The sequence below is a fragment of the Muscardinus avellanarius genome (genome assembly GCF_963383645.1).
Source record: "Muscardinus avellanarius genome assembly, chromosome: 1".
NCBI lineage: Eukaryota > Metazoa > Chordata > Mammalia > Rodentia > Gliridae > Muscardinus > Muscardinus avellanarius.
In genome coordinates, this window is record NC_137786.1 from 177,959,179 (window position 1) to 177,981,883 (window position 22,705).

At 38.1% G+C, this 22,705-nt stretch overlaps 1 protein-coding gene across 2 annotated transcripts in view; it reads left to right on the forward strand.

Annotated features, from left to right (window-relative positions):
• The window catches only part of FCHSD2 (FCH and double SH3 domains 2), a gene marked incomplete at both ends in the record, with an annotated part of 242,205 nt that overhangs the window by 111,028 nt on the left and 108,472 nt on the right, over positions 1-22,705 (forward strand). For both annotated transcript variants that reach the window (XM_080700168.1, XM_080700169.1), the window contains 2 exons: positions 2,218-2,272; positions 3,062-3,190. In XM_080700168.1, the coding sequence (XP_080556294.1) occupies positions 2,218-2,272; positions 3,062-3,190 (184 nt within the window). The remainder of the gene's footprint in view (positions 1-2,217; positions 2,273-3,061; positions 3,191-22,705) is intronic.

Below are 22,705 nucleotides of genomic sequence, written 5' to 3' on the forward strand. Positions count from 1 at the left end.
ACGAGTTATGTTTTGGACGGGTAGAATCTGAAAAGCCTGGGAGACACTGGTATGGATCTGTTTGGTAGGAGGTTAAACATCTGCTCCTTGATGAGAAGTTGCTACTGAGGAGCTTACTGTGGCAGTTAGTTTCCAATCAATGATGGTTACAGTAATATAGTCATATATACAATGAAATACGAAGTTGTGTTTAGAAACCCAAAGAACATTAACATTTGAAAGCTTAATGGGTAAAGAGCAGTTCATTATTTGTATAGTGTATGATCTGTAAAAATCTGGGCTTATTTTTTTCTAGATTATAGTCCTGATGACAGGTACTCTCTTATTCTGTCACTAGTACCTACCTTAATACCATGCAGGAAATATATGTAAATTAGCAAATGAAGCAGGAGTTAGAAACTTAAAACTGTACTTACATTGGAAGATGTAGGTACCACTTAGCCTATCTGAATGATGACTATAGAAGAGGGAGAATTGGATGCTGAAGCGGGAGGAGTGCAGGTTCGAGGCCAGTGTGCACTAATTTAGTGATACCCCATTGCAAAATAAAAAACAAAATAGGGTTGGAGTGTAGCTCAGAGGTGGAATGCCCACCAGTTCAATCCTCGGTGCAAGGAAGGGAGGGAGGGAGGACTTACTAAGGAATACCTCAAACACAGTTTTTCTTACCCTAAATATTTACTCTCATCTTCATTTGTGGCCTTTGCCTTTCTAGATTAAAATTAATAGGAGTCTGATTAATAAAAACAAAAGACAAAATGCAAACATGACGAGGTAGGAAATAACAGGAATATTTATTCTTTAACAGTGTGAAAGAATTGAGATGCATGTGTGTTCATCCAAAATGCTTCTCTTTTGTTAGAAAAAGAGATTGCCTTTGCTGTCCTCTTCACAGTGGCTCTGCAGTCTGGCCGCTCCATCTTCTATTCCCAAATGATATGCAGCAGTACATCATACAAAGGCTTAGCTGCCAGCACACACATTGAGTTCTCCCATGGCAATCTCCATGGCACTGCAGTTAGACAAACATTGCAACTTCAGGAAAGTCCCTGACTGTCGCTCCTTTCTTAGCATTTGTCTGTTGACTTTTTCTGTATAGTTATCTCTAGCCATTTGGGTAAAACAATATATTTTTACTCTTGACTGTTAGATTATGGTTCTCCTTCCAAACTTAAGTGCGTCAAGGAGCTAAGAACACTGGAGTGTTCAACAAAATCATACAGGACCTTCTCAGTAAATGCAGAATACCTCTGGAGGGGAGGAGACACAAGCAGGCAGGCACCCAAACACAAATGACTTTAGTGAGGGGAGTAACAGGAGTAAGCCTGTTGCTTTCTGGTTATTACAGTGTGTCACAGGTAGCCCTGAAAGCTTGCCAACCTTTGCCTCCACAAGTTGGTTAACCCGGATTTCTCTTTTAAGAACTAAAGTGTGTGGAATTGTATGCTACTGGAATGACCTATAGTTTGATGACTCTTCTTTATTAGAAGACATAAATATATTTTAATTTTTTTCTTGTTCAAATTGTATTTTTGTCATCGGGGATATTTTTATTTTGTTCATTGCAGTATTTTCTATTTTGCTGTAATATTAAATTATTCTTGTAGTAAAATAAAGGCAAATAAACTTTATTCTTGATTTTTCATTTATTTATTTATTTTAATTTTTTATTTATTTATTTTGGTGGGTCTGGGGATGGAACCCAGAGGCATTTGACCTCCAAGTTACACCCTAGCCCTATTTTTTTATTTTTTATTTTGAAACAAGGTCTCTCTAAGTAGCTGAGGCTGTCCACAAACCTCAATCTTCAGGTCTCAGCCTCCTGGATGCTGGGATTATAAGCGTGTGCCACCATGCCCAGCTTGGTTTTCCATTTTTAAATTCATTTTAGGACAGTGTCTTGAAAAAGGATCAATAAAATTGGTAATTATAATATTTAATAAATCTGGGCATTGTGGGACATACCTGTAATCCCAATACTTGGGAGGCTGAGACAAGAGGATCACAGGTTCGTCGCCAGCCTCAGCTACTTAGTGAGAGCCTCTGCAACTTAGTGAGAGGCTGTTTCAAAATAAAGAATTAAAAAAAATAAGGCTGGGGGTATAGATTGGAGGTAGAATGCCCCTGGGTTCAATACTCAGTACCACAAAAATTAATAACTTCATTATGGTAATAATTTATAATTTTATTAAACATCCTTTTCTATTTTTATTATAGGTCTAAACTTAGTCTTTTTCAATCAAGAATCAGTTTACAAAAGGCAAGTGTAAAGGTGAGTTTTTGAAAGGTATATTTCACAATTGTAAACACTATTCACTTATATAAACAAAATGGATCTTTCAAGTGAGGATATGGGTTTTTTCTACCTTAGAGAATCATTCTAAGGTTTTTTTTTTTGGAAGGAATGTTCCCTCCCAGTTTATGGGGCTTTTCTGTGAGGTGTCAGCACTGTGAACATAGCTACCTTCTCGAGATTGCTAAGTGATAGGTTTCTGAGGCTTACCTGTTTAGGCAGCCTGTGTCTTTAACTCAAAGTTATCTCATGGTACTCAGACCCCTGCACAGGTCTCCAGGCCAGTGCAAGTGAGTCTCCCTGTGGGGTTCTTGGGCCATGGGATACCTGACAGGTAAGCTTAGTGACGTGGCTTGGATGCCGGGCTCTGGCCAGCAGGCAGTTCTGACACACTGGTAGTGCTGATTTTTTGAAAACTTTTCTAACTTCACTAGACTTACCATGTCTTCACAGATCAGGTAATTATGGAAACTTTATTTTTCCATCGGAAGAAAATAGACAAAATATATTTAAATTCTCTAGAGAGTTTTGAAAGTATGTTAAGTATAAATAACAAATATTTGAAAATGTTCTTCCCTTGTATTGTCACTATTTCATTCCTCAGCAGTGATGAATAATTTTTATATACATATGTGTTTTCTTCACATAGATGTCTTTACTCTAGGTGAGGAACCATTAATTGCTAAGTAAAAGTTTTATTCTAAATGTGTGTTTTTTTGGTGCAATACAGTTTGTACTGATATTTTTTCTATAACTATTGTGTTTTAGTTAAAAGCCCGGCGATCTGAATGTAATTCCAAAGCTACCCATGCAAGGAATGATTATCTTCTTACACTAGCAGCAGCAAATGCACATCAGGATCGCTACTATCAAACAGATTTAGTTAACATTATGAAGGTAATATGGTTTTAATATCTATGGTAATTTTGCTTCATTAAAATATAAACAACTTATGAGACTAGTTGTTGGATATATGGAATTAAGTCTATAGAAGAGTAATGAGGCTACTTTGTATTTTATTAGAATGTGCCTGATATTATTTAGGTCACTTCTATTTCAGGTTATTTGGAATTCATTATTAGTGTAAGGAAAAGTTTAAAAGCAGATATAGCGGCACACACTTGTAATCCCATACTTGAGAGGATCACAGGTTTGTGGCCAGTCTCAGCAACTTAGTGAAACCCTGTGTCATAATAAAATAGGGCTCGGGGTATAACTCAGAGCTGGAATGCCCCTGGGTTCAACCCTCAGTATAAGAAAAAGGCTTAAAGCTAGATCACACTAGAGCTATTCTACATCCAAGCTACACCCCCAGCCCTATTTTTAGTCTTTATTTTGAAACAGGGTCTCACTGAGTTGCAAAGGGCCTCACTAACAGCTGAGGCTGGCCGTGAACCCTGATCCTCCTCTCTCAGCCTGCTGAATGTGTTCTTGATGATTACCATTCTAACTAGAGTTAGATGGAATCTCAGTTTAGTTTTAAGTTGCATTTCTCTGATTGCTAAAGATGTTGAACATTTTTTCATATATTTGTTGGCCATTTGTATTTCTTTTGAAAAGAGTCTATAGCAGAAATGAGGGCAACATCAGAGATGACCAGAGACTCCAAAGGAAGAATTGAGGAGGATTGGGAGAGGGAAGAGGAAGTCATAAATAATATAACAGTTGAAATAATGTTATGGAGCTGGGTGTCGTGATGCACGCTTGTAATCCCAGTGCTTGGAAGGCTGAGACAGGAGGATCGCACAAGTTCTAAGCCAGCCTCAGCTACTGCGTGAGGCTCTCAGCCACTCAGTGAGACCCTGTTTCCAAAAAAAGTATAAAATAGGTTTGGGAGTATAGTCCTAAGGTAGAAAAACCCCTGGGTTCCACCGCTAGTACTACCAAAAAAAAAAAAATAGGGATGGGGATGTAGCCCGAAGGTAGAATGCCCCAGGATTCCACCCCCAGTACCGCAAATAAATAAATAAATAAATAATAAATAAAATTATGAATGTATACAGAATTACTAATTCCAATCTCAAATACATGTTGGGGATAGGGGAGGGGAGGAACACAATGGGTAGGGTACCAAGAGGCCTCCTCTGCAAGTATTTTTCTGACACTCTGTAACCCAATAATTGTAAAATTACAGTACACCAGATAAAAATATATATTTTTTTAGTCATGGCAGATATTTGTTAATATAGTGGTTATGTTTTTTTGGTACTGAGGATTGAACTCAGAGGCATTTTACCTACAATCTATACTCCCAGCCCTTTAAAAAAAAATATTTTTTAAACAGGGTCTCTCTGAGTTGCTGAGTGTCTCATTAAATTGCTAAGGCTGACCTCAAACCTGTGATCTTCCTATCTCAGCCTTCCAAGAACTAGGATTATAGGCTTCTGCCATCACACCTGCCTAGTTTATATAGTGTTGTTGTTGTTGTTGTTGTTGTTGTTGTTGTTGTTGTTGTTGTTTGCGGTACTGGGGATGGAACCCAGGGGCATTCTACCTCCAAGCTACACCCCCAACCCTATTTTTTATTCTTTATTTTGAAACAGGGTCTCACCGAGTTGCAAAGGGCCTCACTAAGCAGGTGAGGCTTTCTGCAAACCGCGATCCTCTAGTCTCACAAATGCTGGGATTATAAGCATGTGCTACCACACCCAGCTATATAGTGGTTATTGATAGAGAAGATAAAAGATAAGCCAGTCCTGGTGGCACACACCTATAATGTTAATACTCGGGAGACAGAAACAAGAGGATTACAAGTTCAAGGCTAGCCTCAGCAATTTAGTGAGACTCTGTTTAAATTTTGTTTAAAAATGAATAATTGGGAGGCTGCAACAGGAGGATCACAGTTCAAAGACAGTCTCAGCTGTTTGCAGTTCAGTGAGACCCTGTTTCAAAAATAAAGAATAAAAAAAAAATAGGGCTGAGGGTGCAGCTTGGAGGTAGAATGCTCCTGAGTTCCATCCCCAGTACCACAAAAAAAAAAAAAAAAAAAAGAATAAAAATAGGACTGGAGTATAGCTCAGAGATAGAATGACTTTTACAAATGAGTTTATTTTTGGAAATACTTATTTTTACAAATGTGTATTTTTATAGTGTACCTCTAAAGTAAGTTGAATTCTTTATTAACCAGAATTTTGGCCATTAACCATATGTGATTTTTTTATTTTTAAAGAACTTTGATTAAAAGTTTTGCATTTTTATCTTTAGTAGGTTCAATTCTACATTAAATTTTGATGATTTTGAGGAACACAAATTATGATTATGGGGAAAACAAAAGAAAATGTCTAGTGGGTATATGGAGATGTCCCTACTCCGGGTATTACCTTTTTAAATTTACTTCTAGGTTGCTGTTTCTAGTTGACGAAATCCGCTTTGGATCATGTCTCATGCTCTCCTGTTTTCTCAAGAATGCAATCACTGGGTTATTCTGTCTTTCTCTTGTATTTCAGTCCAGCCCTCTCAGATGTATGGCTCGTCATGGCTACCCACATACATGTTGCTGTAGTTGAGTTGTTGGCTTTGGAAATCAGCAGTTGAGAATGGGGATAAAGCTGCAACAGGCACTCTTTATTTTCTACAGAGGCTCTGGGAAAGAGATCAGCTCTATCCAGAAATTACAAGTTCATTCTTTGAAAGTAGAGACAGGACATTTCCTGGGACCTTCAGGGAAAATTAGGAATGTTGAAGGAAGTTAAACTAAGAAGTACCTTACTGCAAAAGAAAATTTTCTTTTTGTTTATTGCCTGAAATGCCCTTTTTCTGTTGTGACTCTTGCTGTTTAGAACACAGGTTAGAATAGTTAGAAGGGAATAATTTTGACATTCAGATGAGAACTCACCATACCTTTTCCCAAAAGTGTTGGACCTAGAGGTTTAGGTGTTTTAGGGTCTTAGTAGGTGTTTCATGGTGCTTCAGACTTTTAAGGACCAATTGGCAACTGGATACTTGGCCCCCCATTCCAACATGATTTTTCTAGGGGGGGAGCATTCTCTCTCGTGCACGCGCGCGCACACACACACACACACACTTAATTTCAAATAGTGCATTTACTAAACATGCCACAGCTTGCACTTAAAGTTATAATTCCGGGCCGGGTGTGGTGGCGCACGCTTGTAATCCCTGCGCTTGGGAGGCAGAGACAGGAGGATCGCGCAGGTTCGAAGCCAGCCGCGCTGGCTTAGGAGACCCAGTTTCCAAAAATAAAATAGGTCTGGGAGTGTAACCCAGAGATAGACGGGCTTCCAGGAACCCCAGTACCACCAAAAAAAAAAAAAGTTATGATTCCTTATATCTTGTTTATATCATTAGATTAATGCAATAACCATAAGTTAAGCATTCCTTATCTGAAATGCTTGGGACCAGAAGTATTTCAGATTCCAGAGCATTTTGAATTTTAAATTTTTGGATTGGGGATGTTCAGCCTGTGTGTGTGTGTGTCCCCCCCCCCCCCGCCCCGTGTGTGTGTGTGTGTGTGTACATATATGAATATATATATATATATATTTTTTTTCAGAACTGGTAATGGAACCCAGGGACATTCTACCTCTAAGCTACACCCCCATCTTTATTTTAAAACAGAGTCTCACTAGGTTGCAGAGGGCCTTACTAAGTAACTGAGGATGGCCATGAACCTGTGATTCTCCTGTATCAGCCTCCCCAAGTACTGGGATTACAAGTATACACCACCACACCCAGCTATATGAATATTTTAAAATGAAAATTATATTATCTTAAGCAGCAGGAAAAATAAATCCTAGGCTGAGGGTCTAGTTCAGTGGTAGAACTAGCATGTGCAACACTCTAGATACCTCTAAAAAATAAAAAGAGAAAACAAAATTCTGTTATTTCGTTTTATTGTGATGCTGGAAATGAAACCCAGAACTTCATACATGCTAGCCAAGTGTTCTGCCACTGAGCCATATCTCTAACCCTGAATTGTATGTTTTAAAATTTTATTTATTGATCGATTGTTTTAGTACTGGATATGGAACCCAGGAGCTTTCTACGTCCAGGCTACACTCCCAGACCTATTTTATATTTTATTTGGAAACAGGGTCTCACTAAGTTGCTGAGAGCCTAAGTAGCTGAGGCTGGCTTCGAACCTGCGCGATCCTCCTGTCTTAGCCTGCCAAGCACTGGGATTACAAGCGTGCGCCACCACACCTGGCTGAATTATATGTTTTAAAATTGAATCTGCAGTAAAAGAAGATGTTTTTCAATAAACCAGGGAAGATACATTATTTGGTGGTTCTGTGTTCTGCCATAAACAAAGAAGTGTTGGGCCTGGCCAGCTCTCAGATTCTTATGTGTCCTTGACCTTACTTTGAAGCCCCCATGCACATGTCTAAGCAGCACTTGATGCTGACTTTATGAAAATACTAATTATTTATTTTGGTGGTACTGGGGATGGAACCAAGGGACAGTCTATCTCCGAGCTACACTGCCAGCCCTATTTTTTATTCTTTATTTTGAAACAGGGTCTCACTGACTTGTAAAGGGCCTTCCTAAGTAGCTGAGGCTGTCTGTGAACCATAATCCTCTTTGTCTCAGCCTCCCAAATACCGGGGTTACATGCATGCACCACCACGCCCAGCTCTTGAAAATACTAATTTTTATAGAAATATATTTTTATATTTTTATCTCTTATTTAAGCCAAATTATTTATGTATGAAACATTGTAGACTACAAAATTGATATCAAATAAAAGCAGGAGTTCCTTCTGTCCCTTAAAAATGAGAAAACATTTTCTCAGTTTTCATATAGTATTAACTCATTTGCTTCCTCATGCTAATTCTGTGACTAGCAGTATTGGAAAATTTCCATCAGGTAGACTGTTAACCACTCAGTAGATTTCCATTACTGAATTGACTGTGGTCCTTAAGTGCTTTTCTTAGAAATGTCTGTTTCTTTGAATAAATGATAGGATGATAAGGCCCTAGTTAGCATAGAAGCAGGTGATTGATTCATTTATTGAATCATACAAAGTTAATAGTCACTGTGTGGTAGCTACTGGGCTGGGCTTCCAAAGAGGCAAAGACAGGACATGCTACATATCCTCAAAAAGCTGAATCTAATGAAATCATTACCATAAATGTGTTCATATATGTATACACACATACATATATGCATATATAAAATAATGTATAGATTAGAAAAATAGAATGACATTATTAGAGGACTATAGTTAGTAATAACATTAGTTATATTTTTATTATTAATATTGCCCTCTAACTTTAGACATTATTTTTTCTCATCTTTATTCTGGTTAGAGTTTATACTTTATTATGTAATACTATAACCTTAAATCACTGACCTTCTGCAAATGAAGTAAAATGAAATCTCAACTCAGGATGAGCATTTAACATCTTTTTTCTGTCTCTGCCTTTAAATAACAAATAATGCTGAAGAAAAACCCTCCACACTGCCCAGATATCATACTTACTCAGTGAACTTTCCCTGTGTGCTCACGCGCGTGTGTGTATGTGTATGCATATGTATGTTTGTGTGTTGGTGGTGGTACTGGAAATTGAACACAGGGTACTTTACCACTGAGCTACATTGCCAGCCCTTTTTTATTATTGTTATTGTTTTATTCTGAGGCAGGCTCTCATCATACTGGATAGGCTGATTCTTCTGACTCGGCCTCTAGAGTCCGCACCACCGTGCCTGACCAACTTTCCCTGGAATTTTTAACAATTACTTAAACTTTCCTCCTCTTCAAACTTACCCCTTCTCTTTTATTTTTTTATTTAAAAATTGTTTTTAATTGAACATAAATGGTATACATTTAAACTATACTTGATGCCCTCTCCCCCTTCCCGCCCCTGGTTTCCCTTCCTTTCTCCCAACAATGATTGTCCCGGGTAACCATGCCATATTTATAATTTTACACGTATTCGGATGTGGACCCTCATTAATCAAGTTCAGCCTTCCTCCTTCTCTATCTTTTCATTCAAGCTTTGCTGGTATTCCCCTCCATTATCTGGAGTACCACTGGTATCCTCTACGTTCCCTAGTTTGGGCATATTAGAGGAAACGTATGTACCTTCTCCTTCTGTGCTTGGCTGTCTCACTTAACATAATGCTCTCCAGGACTTTCCATCTTCTTGCAAATGGTATGATTTTGTTCTTCTTTATGGCCAAGTAGAATTCCATTGTGTGTATTTCCCAGAGTTTTGCAATCCATTCATCTGTTGATGGGGACCTGGGTTGGTTCGATATTTTGGCTATTACGAATTGTGCTGCTATGAACATATGGTGGATCTATTTCTAGCTTTCTTAGGAATCTCCACACAGATCTCCATAGTGGCTGAACTAGTTTGCACTCCCACCAACAGTGTAAAAGAGTTCCTTTTTCCCTACATCCTCACCAGCATTTGTTGTTGTTTGATTTCTTTATGCTTGCCACTCTGACTGGGGTTAGATGGAATCTCATCAAAGGAAACCATCAATAACTTAAAGAGGAAGCCTACAGAATGGGAAAAGATCTTTACCAGCCACCACTCTGATAGGGGGCTAATATCCAGAATATACAAAGAGCTCAAAAGACTCTACACTAGCAAAACAAACAACCCAATCAAGAAATGGGCAAATGAACTAAATAGATACTTCACAAAAGAAGAGATACAAAGGGCCAATAGATACATGAAAAGATGTTCTATATCACTGGCCACCAGGGAGATGCAAATCAAAACCCCTTCTCTTTTATACTTAACCAAGTGAGTAGTTTTGGCTTGGCTCTTTTGGGGGTGGGGGACAGTGCTGGGAATGGAACACAGGGCTTCACTCATGTTATGCAAGTGCTTTACCACTGAGCTGCATCCCCAGCCCAAAAAGTGTGTTTTCCTCCTAAATTATAGAAAAAACAGAGCCATTGGAAGAGAACTCAATTATTGTCCTACTGCCTGACTTTGTCTGTGTTGAAGATTCCAAAGAGTCTTACTAGCAGAGTTTATTCTATTGCAGAGATGATCTTTTGCAATAGAAAAAGATGATCTATTACAAAGATGATCTTCCTCTCAGATTTGGATCACATCTCATCCTTCCTGCTTTCTTAGGGACCAAAGCAGTTAATATCTTTATTTTCTCCTTGTATTTCCTAGATATTCTCTTGCTAGATAACAGTTGTCGGGGTCCTGGTGATGGCAGCCCTCATCATGTCTGTCTTTGAGTTACACTTTAGTTGGGATTAATTGCCCTCTCTGTTAGATTCAAGCAGATGTCCTGATATCTATGCCTGTCTCTGGTTTTGAGATATTCATGATTTAGTGTGACATTTTCTTTTTTCTTGGTTTACTTTGTCCTTTGGCAGAATATATCTTTTAGAACCTTCTTGAGAAAGACGTGGGAGGTAAATTATTTGAGATTCTATGTTTATGAAAATGCCATTTTGTCAGGAGTGGTGGTACATGCCTTTCATCTCAGTGATTCAGAGGCTGAGGCTGGAGGATCACAAATTTGAGGCCAGCCTCAGCAGCTTAGCAAGACCCTGTCTTGAAATAAAAATATAAAGGTCAGCCAGGCGTGGTGGCGCATGCTCGTAATCCCAGCATTCGGGAGGCTGAGACCGGAGGGTCATGGTTTGCAGACAGCCTCAGCTACTTAGTGAGGCCCTCTGCAATGCAGTGAGACCCGGTTTCAAAATAAAGAATAAAAAAATAGGGCAGAGGGTGTAGTTCAGTGGTAGAATGCCCCTGAGTTCCAGACCTGCAAAAAAAAAAATAAATAAATAAAAATAAATAAATAAATAATAAAAAATAAAAATGTCTGGGTCATAGCAGAGGTAGAACAGCCTTGGGTTCAATTCTCTGTAACACACACACACACACACACACACACACACACACACACACACCTCTGTGCTTCTACTTGAGTATACAATTAAAGATTGAATACTCTTTTAGTCAAATGTTGGCATCCATACTCCATTCCTGTTTTAACTCAGAGCCATCCTGGTTCTTGATTTTTATTTCTTTATTTATGATTTAGTTGTTGCTTTTTTTCTTCTTTATGTTATGGGATACTTTTAGAGTTCCCTTTGATTTTTTTTTATTAATTCTTTCCTTTGATTTCCTTTTTCTGGAACGTTTTATACTAAGATGTTGGATCTACTAGTCTGGCTCTTTTTTTAAAAAAAATTTTATTGCTGCAGTGTAGTTGAAACTTTTAATGGAGTACAAGATGGTAGAGACATACATGCACACATCACTCATTTGGCCCTTATGCAATTCTATTCATTTACTTGCCTATTTAGGTTACTTGCCCATTTTTAATTGGGTTATTTGGTTTTTTTTAGTGATTGGTTTCTTGAGTTCTCTGTTTATTCTGGATATTAGTCCTCTATTGGAGGAGTAAGTGTCAAAATTCATCTTCCATTCTGTTAGTTCTCAGTTGAAATTATTGATGGTACAAGAATCTCTTTTACTGTACAGAAGTTTTTCAGTTTAATGCAATCTCATATATTGATCCACTTTTTAGTTTTTTGTTTATTTATTTGTTTGCCTTTGGGGTCTTGTTGAGAAAGTTTTTACCTGTGCCTGTGTATTGCAGTATTGGATATATGCCCTCTTTTTAAATTTTTTTATTGGTACACTGTATTCATACATCATAATGGGATAAAAACTTGTGTAGACATACATGCACACATCGCCCAGGTAGCCCCTACCTGATCCCCACCCTATTCCCTCCCCATCCCTCCTTCCCATGCTTGGCTTAGTGGTTGATATCTAATATATAGCAATTTATCCAAAATTAACAATGATAATCTCACATAACAGATTCATTTGTCTGATATCAAGCTTTTGATCACTTAGAGATAACATTTCAATATTTTTTTTTGCTTTCTTTCTTACCAGAGTAATTTTTTCTTTTTTTTTTTAAGGTGAAATTATCATACATTTATTTTTTTTCCAGAAAAAATCTATCCTAACATGAAATATGAACTCTAAATACCCAAAACGATCACGAAAGAGAACAGAGCTAGAAGATGTACATTTTCTGATTTCAAACCTTATAAAGGTTTGAAACAGTATAGTACTGCTATAAAGGCAAATATATAAACCAGTGGAGTAACATAAAAAGCCTAGAAATAAATTCTTCTATATATGGTCAAGTAATTTTTGACAAGGTTTCCAAGAACATTTGGTGAAGGAAATAATAATCTTTTCACTAAATATTGTTGAAAGCCAGGCATGGTGGCGTACGCTTGTAATCCCAGCATTCGGGAGGCTAAGACCGGAGGATCGTGGTTTGCGGACAGCCTCAGCTACTTAGTAAGGCCCTCTGCAACTCAGTGAGACCCGGTTTCAAAATAAAGAATAAAAAATAGGGCAGGGGGTGTAGCTCAGAGGTCAAATGCCCCTGGGTTCCATCCCCAGACCCGCTAAATAAATAAATAAATATTGTTGAAAAATAATAATTACATGAAAAAGAATAAAGTTGGACCCTTACCTAACACCATATACAAATGTTAACTCAAAATAGATAAAAGATCTAAATGTAAATTTTTTTATTTTCAAATTTTCTTTTTTTCTACCTCCTTTTCCCTTTTTTCTTTTTTTTAAATTTTTATTGGTGCATTATATTCATACATCATATTAGGGTAAAAAATTTGTGTGTACATACATGTACACATCACTGATTTAACCCCTACCCAATTCCCACCCCATTCCCTCCCCGTTCCTCCTTCCCTTGCTTGGCTTAGTGGTTGACTTCGATATGTTAAAGTATATTGTATGTTTTAGAGGTTTTCCTCATCCCCCCTCCTTTCTCCTCCTTTACATTGTCTTGTTTGCTCCTCTATAAAATTTCCTTTCTCATCTAGAGTTCCTCTTATGACCCATTTTTCCCTAGCTCTCACATATTAGGGAAAGCATCTGATTTCTTACTCTTTGTGACTAATCTTAGCATAATGTCCTCCAGTTCCATCCATTTCCATGAAAATGATGTAATTGAGTTTTTTTTTTTTTGATGGCTGAGTAAAATTCCATTGTATACAAATCCCACACTTTTATAATCCATTCATCTGTTGATGGACATCTTGGCTGGTTCCATAGTTTGGCTATGGTGAATTGTGCAGCTATGAACATAGATACACATGCATTCGTTTGGTAGTTTGGTTTCCTATTTTTTTGGGTGATACCCAGAAATGGTATTGCTGGATCAAATGGTAGATTTGTTCCCATTCTTCTGAGGATTCTCCATACTGTTTTCCAAAGTAGTTGCACCAAGTTGCAATCCCACCAACAATGTTTTAGAGTTCCCACTTCTCCACATCCTCGCCAGCATCTGTTGTTGTTTGTGTTTTGAATGATTGCCTTTCTAGTTGGAGTTAGGTGAAATCTCAGGGTAGTTTTGATTTGCATCTCTCTGATTGCCAGTGATGTTGAGCATTTTTTCATGCATTTATTGGCCATTTGAATATCTTCTTTTGTGAAGTGTCTATTTTGGCTCTTTATTTTTTTAATTAATTAAATTATTATTATTATTGTGTGTGTGTGTGTATGTGTGTGTGTGTGGTACTGGGGGTGGAACCCAGGGGCTTTTCTACCTCCAGGCTATATTTCCAGATTTATTTTATACTTTATTTGGAAACAGGTTCTCACTAAATTGCTGAGACCCTCACTAAGTAGCTGAGGCTGGCTTCAAACCTGTGCGGTCCTCCTGTCTTGGCCTCCAGGCGCTGGATTACAAGCGTGTGCCACCACGCCTGGCTCTTAGTGTGACTGTTTAAATTTCTTTTCTCTCTCACTTTCCATCTTTGTGATTATGTTTTATTTTTCTGGGAGGTTTTTTCAACTTTATAGTTCAACTTTTTAATTGAAATTCAGTTTTTTCAAAACGGCCTTAATGTCCAATTATTCTTTTTTGTTTTCTAAATCTTCCTTTTCATATGAAGTTTCCATGTCATATAACTACATGTTATCTTTTTTACTCCGATGCTACCAATAATCGAATTTGCTTTAAAGTTTCTTCTCCGTGTAGAGCCTGTGTCTTAGCCTGTGGTAGGACTTGCTAACTTGGAGATTGGGGATCTGGTGGAGCATTTGTGAGGGGAACCCCAGTATCAAATGCTTAGCCAATTCCTCTTGTTCACTCTTCTTGCAAAGATGCTCTTTCCATCTCAGCTTTGGGTCATATCTCATTCCCATCCAGCTCCTTAAAAACCAGGATGATTGATTATTTTCTTTTCTCCAAAATAGATTATCTAAAGCATGTTGCCTCCCTCCGCTCCCTTGTCATTTGGTTACTTCTTCAGATCTCTTTTCTTGGTTTGTTTTCTGAAGAAGACTGCATGTTAAATGTTTGTAATTTTTTTTTTTTTTTTTTTTTTTTTTTTGCGGGTCTGGGGGTGGAACCCAGGGGCATTCGACCTCCGAGCTACACCCCCTGCCCTATTTTTTATTCTTTATTTTGAAACCGGGTCTCACTGAGTTGCGGAGGGCCTCACTAAGTAGCTGAGGCTGTCTGCAAACCGCGATCCTCCGTGTCTCAGCCTCCCGAATGCTGGGATTACAAGCGTGCGCCACCACGCCCAGCTAAATGTTTGTAAATTAATACGACTCAACAAATGAATGAATACCCAATGTTGGGTTTTTTGGTTTTGTTTTGTGGTGCTGGGGATTGAATCCAGGAGCATTCTACCTGTGAGCTACACCCTTGGCCCTGTTTCATTCTTTTATTTTGAAACAGGATCTAAGTTGCTAAGGGCTTCATTAAGTTGCTGACACTGGCCATACGTGGACCTGCAATCCTTTTGTCTCAGCCTTCCAAGTATATGCACCAATTTGTTTTAATCCTCACAAATCATTGTCATTTTATAAAAGAGGAAGGTTTGAAGGAGTTTGTATTCAACTCTGCTGGGTCTTTCTGACAGAAGGGTTGGTGTCATTAACTCTTTACATGATACTGTCTCTTTGGACTTATTTCTTCTTCCTTTGTTATATGGTGAATAATGATGCTTTATCTTTCTCATTTGAAACCAAATAATAGAAATGTGTTTGTCCATTTTGAGTCTTTTTTTTTTGCAGTACTGGGGATGGGACCAAGGGGCATTCTACTTCTGGGTACACCCCAGAGCTATTTTTTATTCTTTATTTTGAAACAAGGTTTCACTGATAGCTGAGGCTGTCTGCAAACTGCGATCCTCCTGTCTCAGCCTCCCAAATGCTGGGATTACAAGTGTGTGCTACCACACCCGGCTTATATTATCTTTTTATTTATTTATTCTATTATTTATTATTATTATTATTATTATTATTATTATTATTATTATTGTAGTAGGTCTGGGGGTGGAACCCAGGGGCATTCGACCTCGGAGCTACACCCGCTGCCCTATTATTTATTCTTTATTTTGAAACCAGGTCTCATTGAGTTGCAGTGTGCCTCACTAAGTAGCTGAGGCTGTCTGCGAACCACGATCCTCTGGTCTCAGCCTCCCTAATGCTGGGATTACAAGCATGCGTCACCATGCCCGGCTTATATTATCTTTTTTTTTTTTTTTTTTTTTTTTTTTTTGGGTGGTACTGGGGTTCTTGGAAATCCTTCTACCTCTGGGCTACACTCCCAGACCTATTTTATATTTTTATTTGGAAACAGGATCTCTTAAGCCAGCAAGGCTGGCTTCGAACCCGCGCAATCCTCCTGTCTCCGTCTCCTAAGCACAGGGATTACAAACTTGCACCACCACGCCCGGCTCTTATATTATCTTTTTAAATAATAAGTTCTACCAAATTTTATACATCTCCTCTCCCCTTCTTTGTTTTGTTGGTGGGAAAAAGAGTAAAGTAGAGACCTTCAGTGCTTGGGAGTGAGAATGAACAACTGTTTAGGTGCCTAGCATTATTAGATATTCCAGGTCTTCATACTCCAGGCTCTTTTTTTTCTTTTTTCTTTTTTCTTTTTCTTTTTTGAAACAGTGTCTCACTAAGTTGCTAAGGGTCTTGCTGACTTGGTGGGGCTAGCCTCAAACGTGCAGTCCTTTGTCAGCCATATCTAGGCTTCTAGGTACTTTTAAAACTGTCAGTTGTTTAATTTTCATAATATCTTTTCTAGTATCATGCTTGTTTAACAGATCAGACACCACAGACTCAGTAAAGTACAGTTCATGTGTATAATAGAACTTTTTTGTTTTGCGGGTCTGGGGATGGAACCCAGGGGCATTCGACCTCCAAGCTACAGCCCCTGCCCTATTTTTTATTCTTTATTTTGAAACTGGGTCTCACTGAGTTGCAGAGGGCCTCACTAAGTGGCTGAGGCTGTCTGCCAACCGCGATCATCTGGTCTCAGCCTCCCGAATGCTGGGATTACAAGTGCGCACTACCACGCCTGGCTAATACAACTTTTTAAAATCAAGGTCTCTGTGACTTCAGAGCCTATGTCATCGCCTAGATACTATTCCAATATCCTTGATAGTAAAAATTAGTATACTAAGCAGTATCATACCATGAATGTCATGAATTGTGAAAGATTTGTAAAAATTGAAAATTGCAACTTCTCACCTGTTGTAATTATTTTGAAGACTTAAGATCATGTCAGTATCTAAATACAAATATTTAGACAGATCCTCTAAGGAATTCTTCTTACTCCTTATGCTAGTGATGATTAAAACAGATATTACACATAGTACTCTGTGTCTTTATATCATTAGACAAGTTTTTATTTTTTAGCTCCAAACTAAAATAAATGACAACAACAACAACAAAAACTATTGCTAGACCCTGGAAATTAGGTAACTGATTTCATCAGATCTGTAGAAAGCAAATCAATCAGCTGGCCACCTGGAAGAAAGGCAATTTGTTCCTTTTCTTTTTTTTAATAACATGTTTTTTATAGTATATGAGTCAGTATCTCTATCTATCTATCTATCTATCTATCTATCATCTTTGCAGTACTGGGGATGGAACCCAGTGGCATTGAATCTCCGAGCCACACCCCTAGCCTTATATTTTAGTCTTTTTATTTATTTATTTATTTTGAAACGGTCTCACTGAGTTGTGAAGGACCTCACTAAGTAGCTGAGGCTGTCCGCGAACTGCAATCTTCCCAGTCTCACCCCTCTAGAATGCTGGGATTACAAGTGTATGCCATCATACCCAGTTAGTATTTTTCTTTTTAGAAGTTTGTAGAATTTTTGTGGTTTGGATAAAAAAATAAAAAGAAAATATAACAAATGTCAATCTAATGAAAGACTTTAAAAACCTAATAATATTAAGACCTTATTTCTAGACATATGTCTGTTGTCTTCAATGGAAACTAAACATATCTCTACTAGTTGAAAATTGATATGTTAAAAATAAACATCTCTGTATATGACAAATTTGGAAAATATAATCATTTGGTATATCTTTTGTAGATAGATCTTTTTTTGGGGTCACACCTTTTTTTTATTGGTGTATAAGTCCCCTTCTGGCTAAGCATTAATTAGTCCAGAAGTCTTTCTTGTTTTTCTAGATTTTATAACTCTGAAGCTTAATTTTTACTTGTCTTCTTCCCATTGTTGCTTGATCTATCCATTAGCCCGGTGGACCATTTTCTCTATAACCACAGCCATGAATATATTATTTCAGGAGTAATTCTGCCTTAATTTGTACTCTACATCTTTACCTTGTACCTTATAGTAGAAAAAAATCTGGAAAACATTTTCTAGAAAGGGCCAGGTAGTAAATATTTAAGTCTTCTGTGTTGCAACCACTCAACTCCGCTTTTGTGGTGTAGCCATTGACAGCTCACAAACAGACGACTGTGGCTGTGTTCCAGTGAAACTTTATTTCCAAAACTAGATGTTGGGCTGCATTTAGTCTACAGGCCTTAGTTTGATTACCTTTGTATACAGCATTAAAAATTATATTATGAAATTTTCTAACTATATAAATATTCTCATAGAATAATAAAATGCCCATTTACTCACCACTGAGCTTTGAAAATGAAAACATTGCTAGTACAACTGAAACCTCCTGTGACTCTCAACGCACATCCCTCTCGTCCCCCACATGTAACCACTGCTCTGACAATAGAATATTGTTTTAGGTAGTATTGTGCCCTGTAATATTCTACAACTTGCTTTTTACCCCACTCAACATTATATTTGTTGAGATTCATCCGTATGGACTTTTAAGCTTATGCTTTGCTGTATAGTATTTCATTGTATATGTGTCATAAATTGACTATTCACTTTTAATGGAAATTTTAGTTGTTTATTGCTGTACTGTTATAAAGAGTGCTGCTCTCATGGTCTAGTATTTGCAGAAGATTCTTGAAGGAATATACTTAGAAATGATATCAGGAGCTTTACCAGAACGCTAGATTCTGTTACAGTACCTTTTTGCCTTATCTTTTAATATCGTTTGCATATAATTTCAACTCAGCAAGCATTTGAGTTTGTGCTAAGGGATTGGCACTTAGTGATACCAGAGATTAATTGGTCATGATCCATGCAATCAGTGAGTCAGAAATGAGAAGGTTATAATTCTCTGGAGCAGCTCCCAAAGGCTTGGGCTAGAGCAGTAGATTCTTTTCCTGCTATGTTGCTTATATTATGGTTGGCTCCCTGACACAAAAAGGGAAATTTTAGGATACTTTTACAGTCTTTATCAAGCTTCTAAAGCAATTGTTTGAAAATGATTTTAGGAGTCAAGCATATTTAAACTCCTCCATGGACTCATGAGTAAAGCAAATGAAAGAGAAGTTGTGTGTTTATAAAGCTGGAGAGTCTGTTTCCTCCTCTTTGTGTGTTTCCCCATTTCCTCACCTTCCTGTGCCACATCTATTTCTTTCTCTTAGTTCCTGAGACATTATGTTACTGCTTCTTTTTTTAATACAAAGGAAGATTTTATTTAACATGATTACAAGTGTCGATGCTATTAAAGTAGGAGAGTTTAGGTCCAACTCTGAGTTCAACACAGAGCACGAAGCAGTTTGCTGGGGCAGAGTAGATGGGGAGTTACTAAAACAAGACATCAAAGGTAAGGGGGAATTCTAGTTTACTGAACCTAATAGGATTCTTGTTAAGGGCAGGCTAGAGTTATTAAATATCAAGCTAATGAATTAGATATTGAGAAATCCCAGCTACTCTGGTATTTGAGGCAGGAAGATCAAAGTCTTTATCCTGTCTCAAAGTAAAAAAGAAATAATAACTGGATGTGGCAGTAGTAATCCCCATACTTGGGAAACCTAGGCAGGAAGATTGCATGTTCAAAGCCAGCCTCACCAATTTAATGAGGTCCTCAGCAACTTAGTGAGACCCTGTTCAAAATAAAAATAGGAGCCAGCCGTGGTGGTACACACTTGCAATCCCAGCATTTGGGAGGCTGAGACAGGAGGATCGTGGTTCGTGGACAGCCTCAGCTACTCAGTGAGACCCTATTTCAAAATAAAAAATAAAAAATAGGGTAGGGGTGTAGTTAGAAGGTAGAATGACCCTGGGTTCTATCCCCAGTACCGCCAAAAAATAAAAAATAAAAATAAAAAAATAATAAAAAAATAAAATGCTATTGTTTCTTTTTTCCTTCCTTCCTTCCTTCCGCTCTCTCTCTTTTCTTCTTTTCCTTCCTTCCTTCCTTCCTTCCTTCCTTCCTTCCTTCCTTCCTTCCTTCCTTCCTTCCTTCCTTCCTTCCTGTGGTACTGGGGTTCCTGGAAGCCCTTCTACCTCCAGGCTACACTCCCAGACCTATTTTTTTTTTATTTTTTTATTTTTATTTTGGTGGTACTGGGGGTGGAACCCACAGGCTTTCTATCTCTGGGCTATACTCCCAGACCTTTTTTATATTTTATTTGGACACAGGGTCTCACTAAGTTGCTGAGAGCCTCACTAAGTAGCTGAGGCTGGCTTCGAACTCATGCGATCCTCCTGTCTCAGCCTCCCAAGCATGGGGATTAAAAGCGTGTGCCACCACGCCCGGCTTCCTATTTTATATTTTTGAAAGAGGGTCTCTTACGCAAGCGCGGCTGGCTTTGAACCTGCATGGTCCTCCTGTCTCTACCTCCCAAGTGCGGGGATTACAAGCGTGCGCCACCACGCCCAGCCAAAATGCTATTGTTTCTTGAAATATAGTTTGGAAGTAAATGTTCTAAAACTGAATAAGACTAGTAAAATTTCTTGTAGAATTCTAAGCTTATCTAAATGATCTTAATCTATATTTTTTCAAGTAATCTCAAAAATGTAAATCAGAACCGGGCATGGTGGTGTAAGCTTGTAATCCCAGCATTCCAGGCTGAGACCTGAGGATCGCGGTTCGTGAACAACCTCAGTTCTAAGGAGCTTGCTGAGGCCCTTTGTAACTCAGTGAGACTCTATTTCAAAATAAAGAATAAAAAATAGGGCTGGGGGTGTAGCTTGGAGGTTGAATGCCCCTGCATTCCATCCCCAGTATCACAAAAAGAAAAAAAAAAAAGCAAATCAAAAGCAGGGCATGGCAGTGTTCACTTGTAATCCCAGTACTTGGGAGGCTGAGACAGAAGATTGCAGGTTCACAGCCAGCCTCAGCTACTTAGTGAAGCCCTCTGCAACTTAATGAGACCCTGTTTCAAAATAAAGAATAAAAAAATAGGGCTGGGGGTTTAGCTCAGAGGTAGAATGTCCCTGGGCTCAATCTTCAGTACTGTTTAAAAAAAAAAAAAAAAAAAAAGTATAGCAGAACCTGGTAATTTGTTCACAGCTTCCACTGGCCAGTTCTAATAGGCCACTGGATGTTCTAGGTGTACATGAGTTGGGTGTAAAATCAACAATAAATAAGGAATACTGAAGTAAAGAATATATAAAACTATTCATGAGAGTAGTATATAGGGACAAAAGTATAAGGAGAGAACTTTAAAGAAATTAAATGTTTTTTAATCAGTTTCATTAAAGTATAGTTAACATACAATAAAGTGCAGTGGTATGTCAAATTCCTTTAAGGAATTCTTGTTTTGAATCTCTTCCTGCGTTGCTACCAAGTGGAAAAAACTCTGCTTTTACAGGCTTGAGTGACTTGGTTAAAGCCACCTAGACATCTTGTTCTTGCCATTTAATATAACATAATCACAAGAATGGACTTTCGTCATATTCACCTGCCCAACCCCACACTCAAGCGTGAGGGGACTGCACAAGGATAAGGGTCAGTGTGATGACTTTTATCATTCTGCCTACATACTTTTTTTTATTACTTGTGTGATACTGGGATTGAATCCAGGAGCATTCTACCTCCGAGCTATACCTCCAGGCCTGTTTTTATTCATTATTTGGAAACGGTCTCACTAAGTTTTGGAGGGCCTCACTAAGTAGCTGAGGCTGGCTGTGCACCTGCGATCCTCCAGTCTCGGCCTCCAAGGGACTAGGATTACAAGCATGCACTACCACGCCCAGTTCTGCCTACATACATTTTTAAAAATTTATTCCCAGCCAAGGGGAGGTGGTGCATACTTATAATCCCAGTACATGGCAGACTGAGACAGGAAGATCACAGATTTGAAGCCAGCCCCAGGTCCTTAGTGAAGCCCTCCACAACTTAATGAGATCCTATTTCAAAATAAAGAATAAAAATAGAACTAGAGGTATAGCTCTGTGGTAAAAGGATCCCCCATTACCAAAATGTATGCATATATATGCGTGTATGTGTGTGTGTGTGTGTGTGTGTGTGTATCTTAAACCAGGTATGGTGGCGCATCTTGGAATTTTAGTACATGCTGAGACAAGATCATAGGTGCAAGGACAGCCTTAGCAATTTAGTGAGGCTCTCAGCAACCTAATGAGACCCTGTTTCCAAATAAAATCAGTCTGGGGGTGTAGCTCAGAGGTAGAGTGCCTCTGAGTTCAATTTCCCAGTACCACAAAACAAACAAACAAAAAACCTATTCCTTAGTATTTAAAATTTTTTTAGTATCACTATAACTTGTTTTAACTTCTTTCAATTCATTTTATTAATATATAAAATATGATTGACTTTTTATACTCATTACAGTTACTGTGCTACTCTGTATAACAAATTGCCGTAAAGCTTAGTGGTTTAACACAATAAAAACATTTATTTTGCTCTCAGATCAATATTTTGTGTAGGACTCCACAGAGATAACTTGTCTCTATACCACTCACCATCTTGAGAACCTCAGAGCCTAGAGGCTGAATTCTGAGAACTAAGTACCTGAGGCTGTCCACGAACTGCAATCCTACAGTCTCAGCCTCCCGAATGCTGGGACTACAAATGTGTGCCCCGTGCCCCTTTCCTTTCCTTTCCTTTCCTTTCCTTTCCTTTCCTTTCCTTTCCTTTCCTTTCCTTTCCTTTCCTTTCCTTTCTTCCTTTTTCTTTTCTTTCCTTCCTTCTTCCTCCTTCCTTCCTCTTTTCTTTCCTTTTCTTTTTTTTTCTTTTCGGTACTAGGAATTGAACCTCCAGAAACTTTTTTTTCCTTTACTTCTGAGTTAAACTCCCACACTTTTTTTTTTTT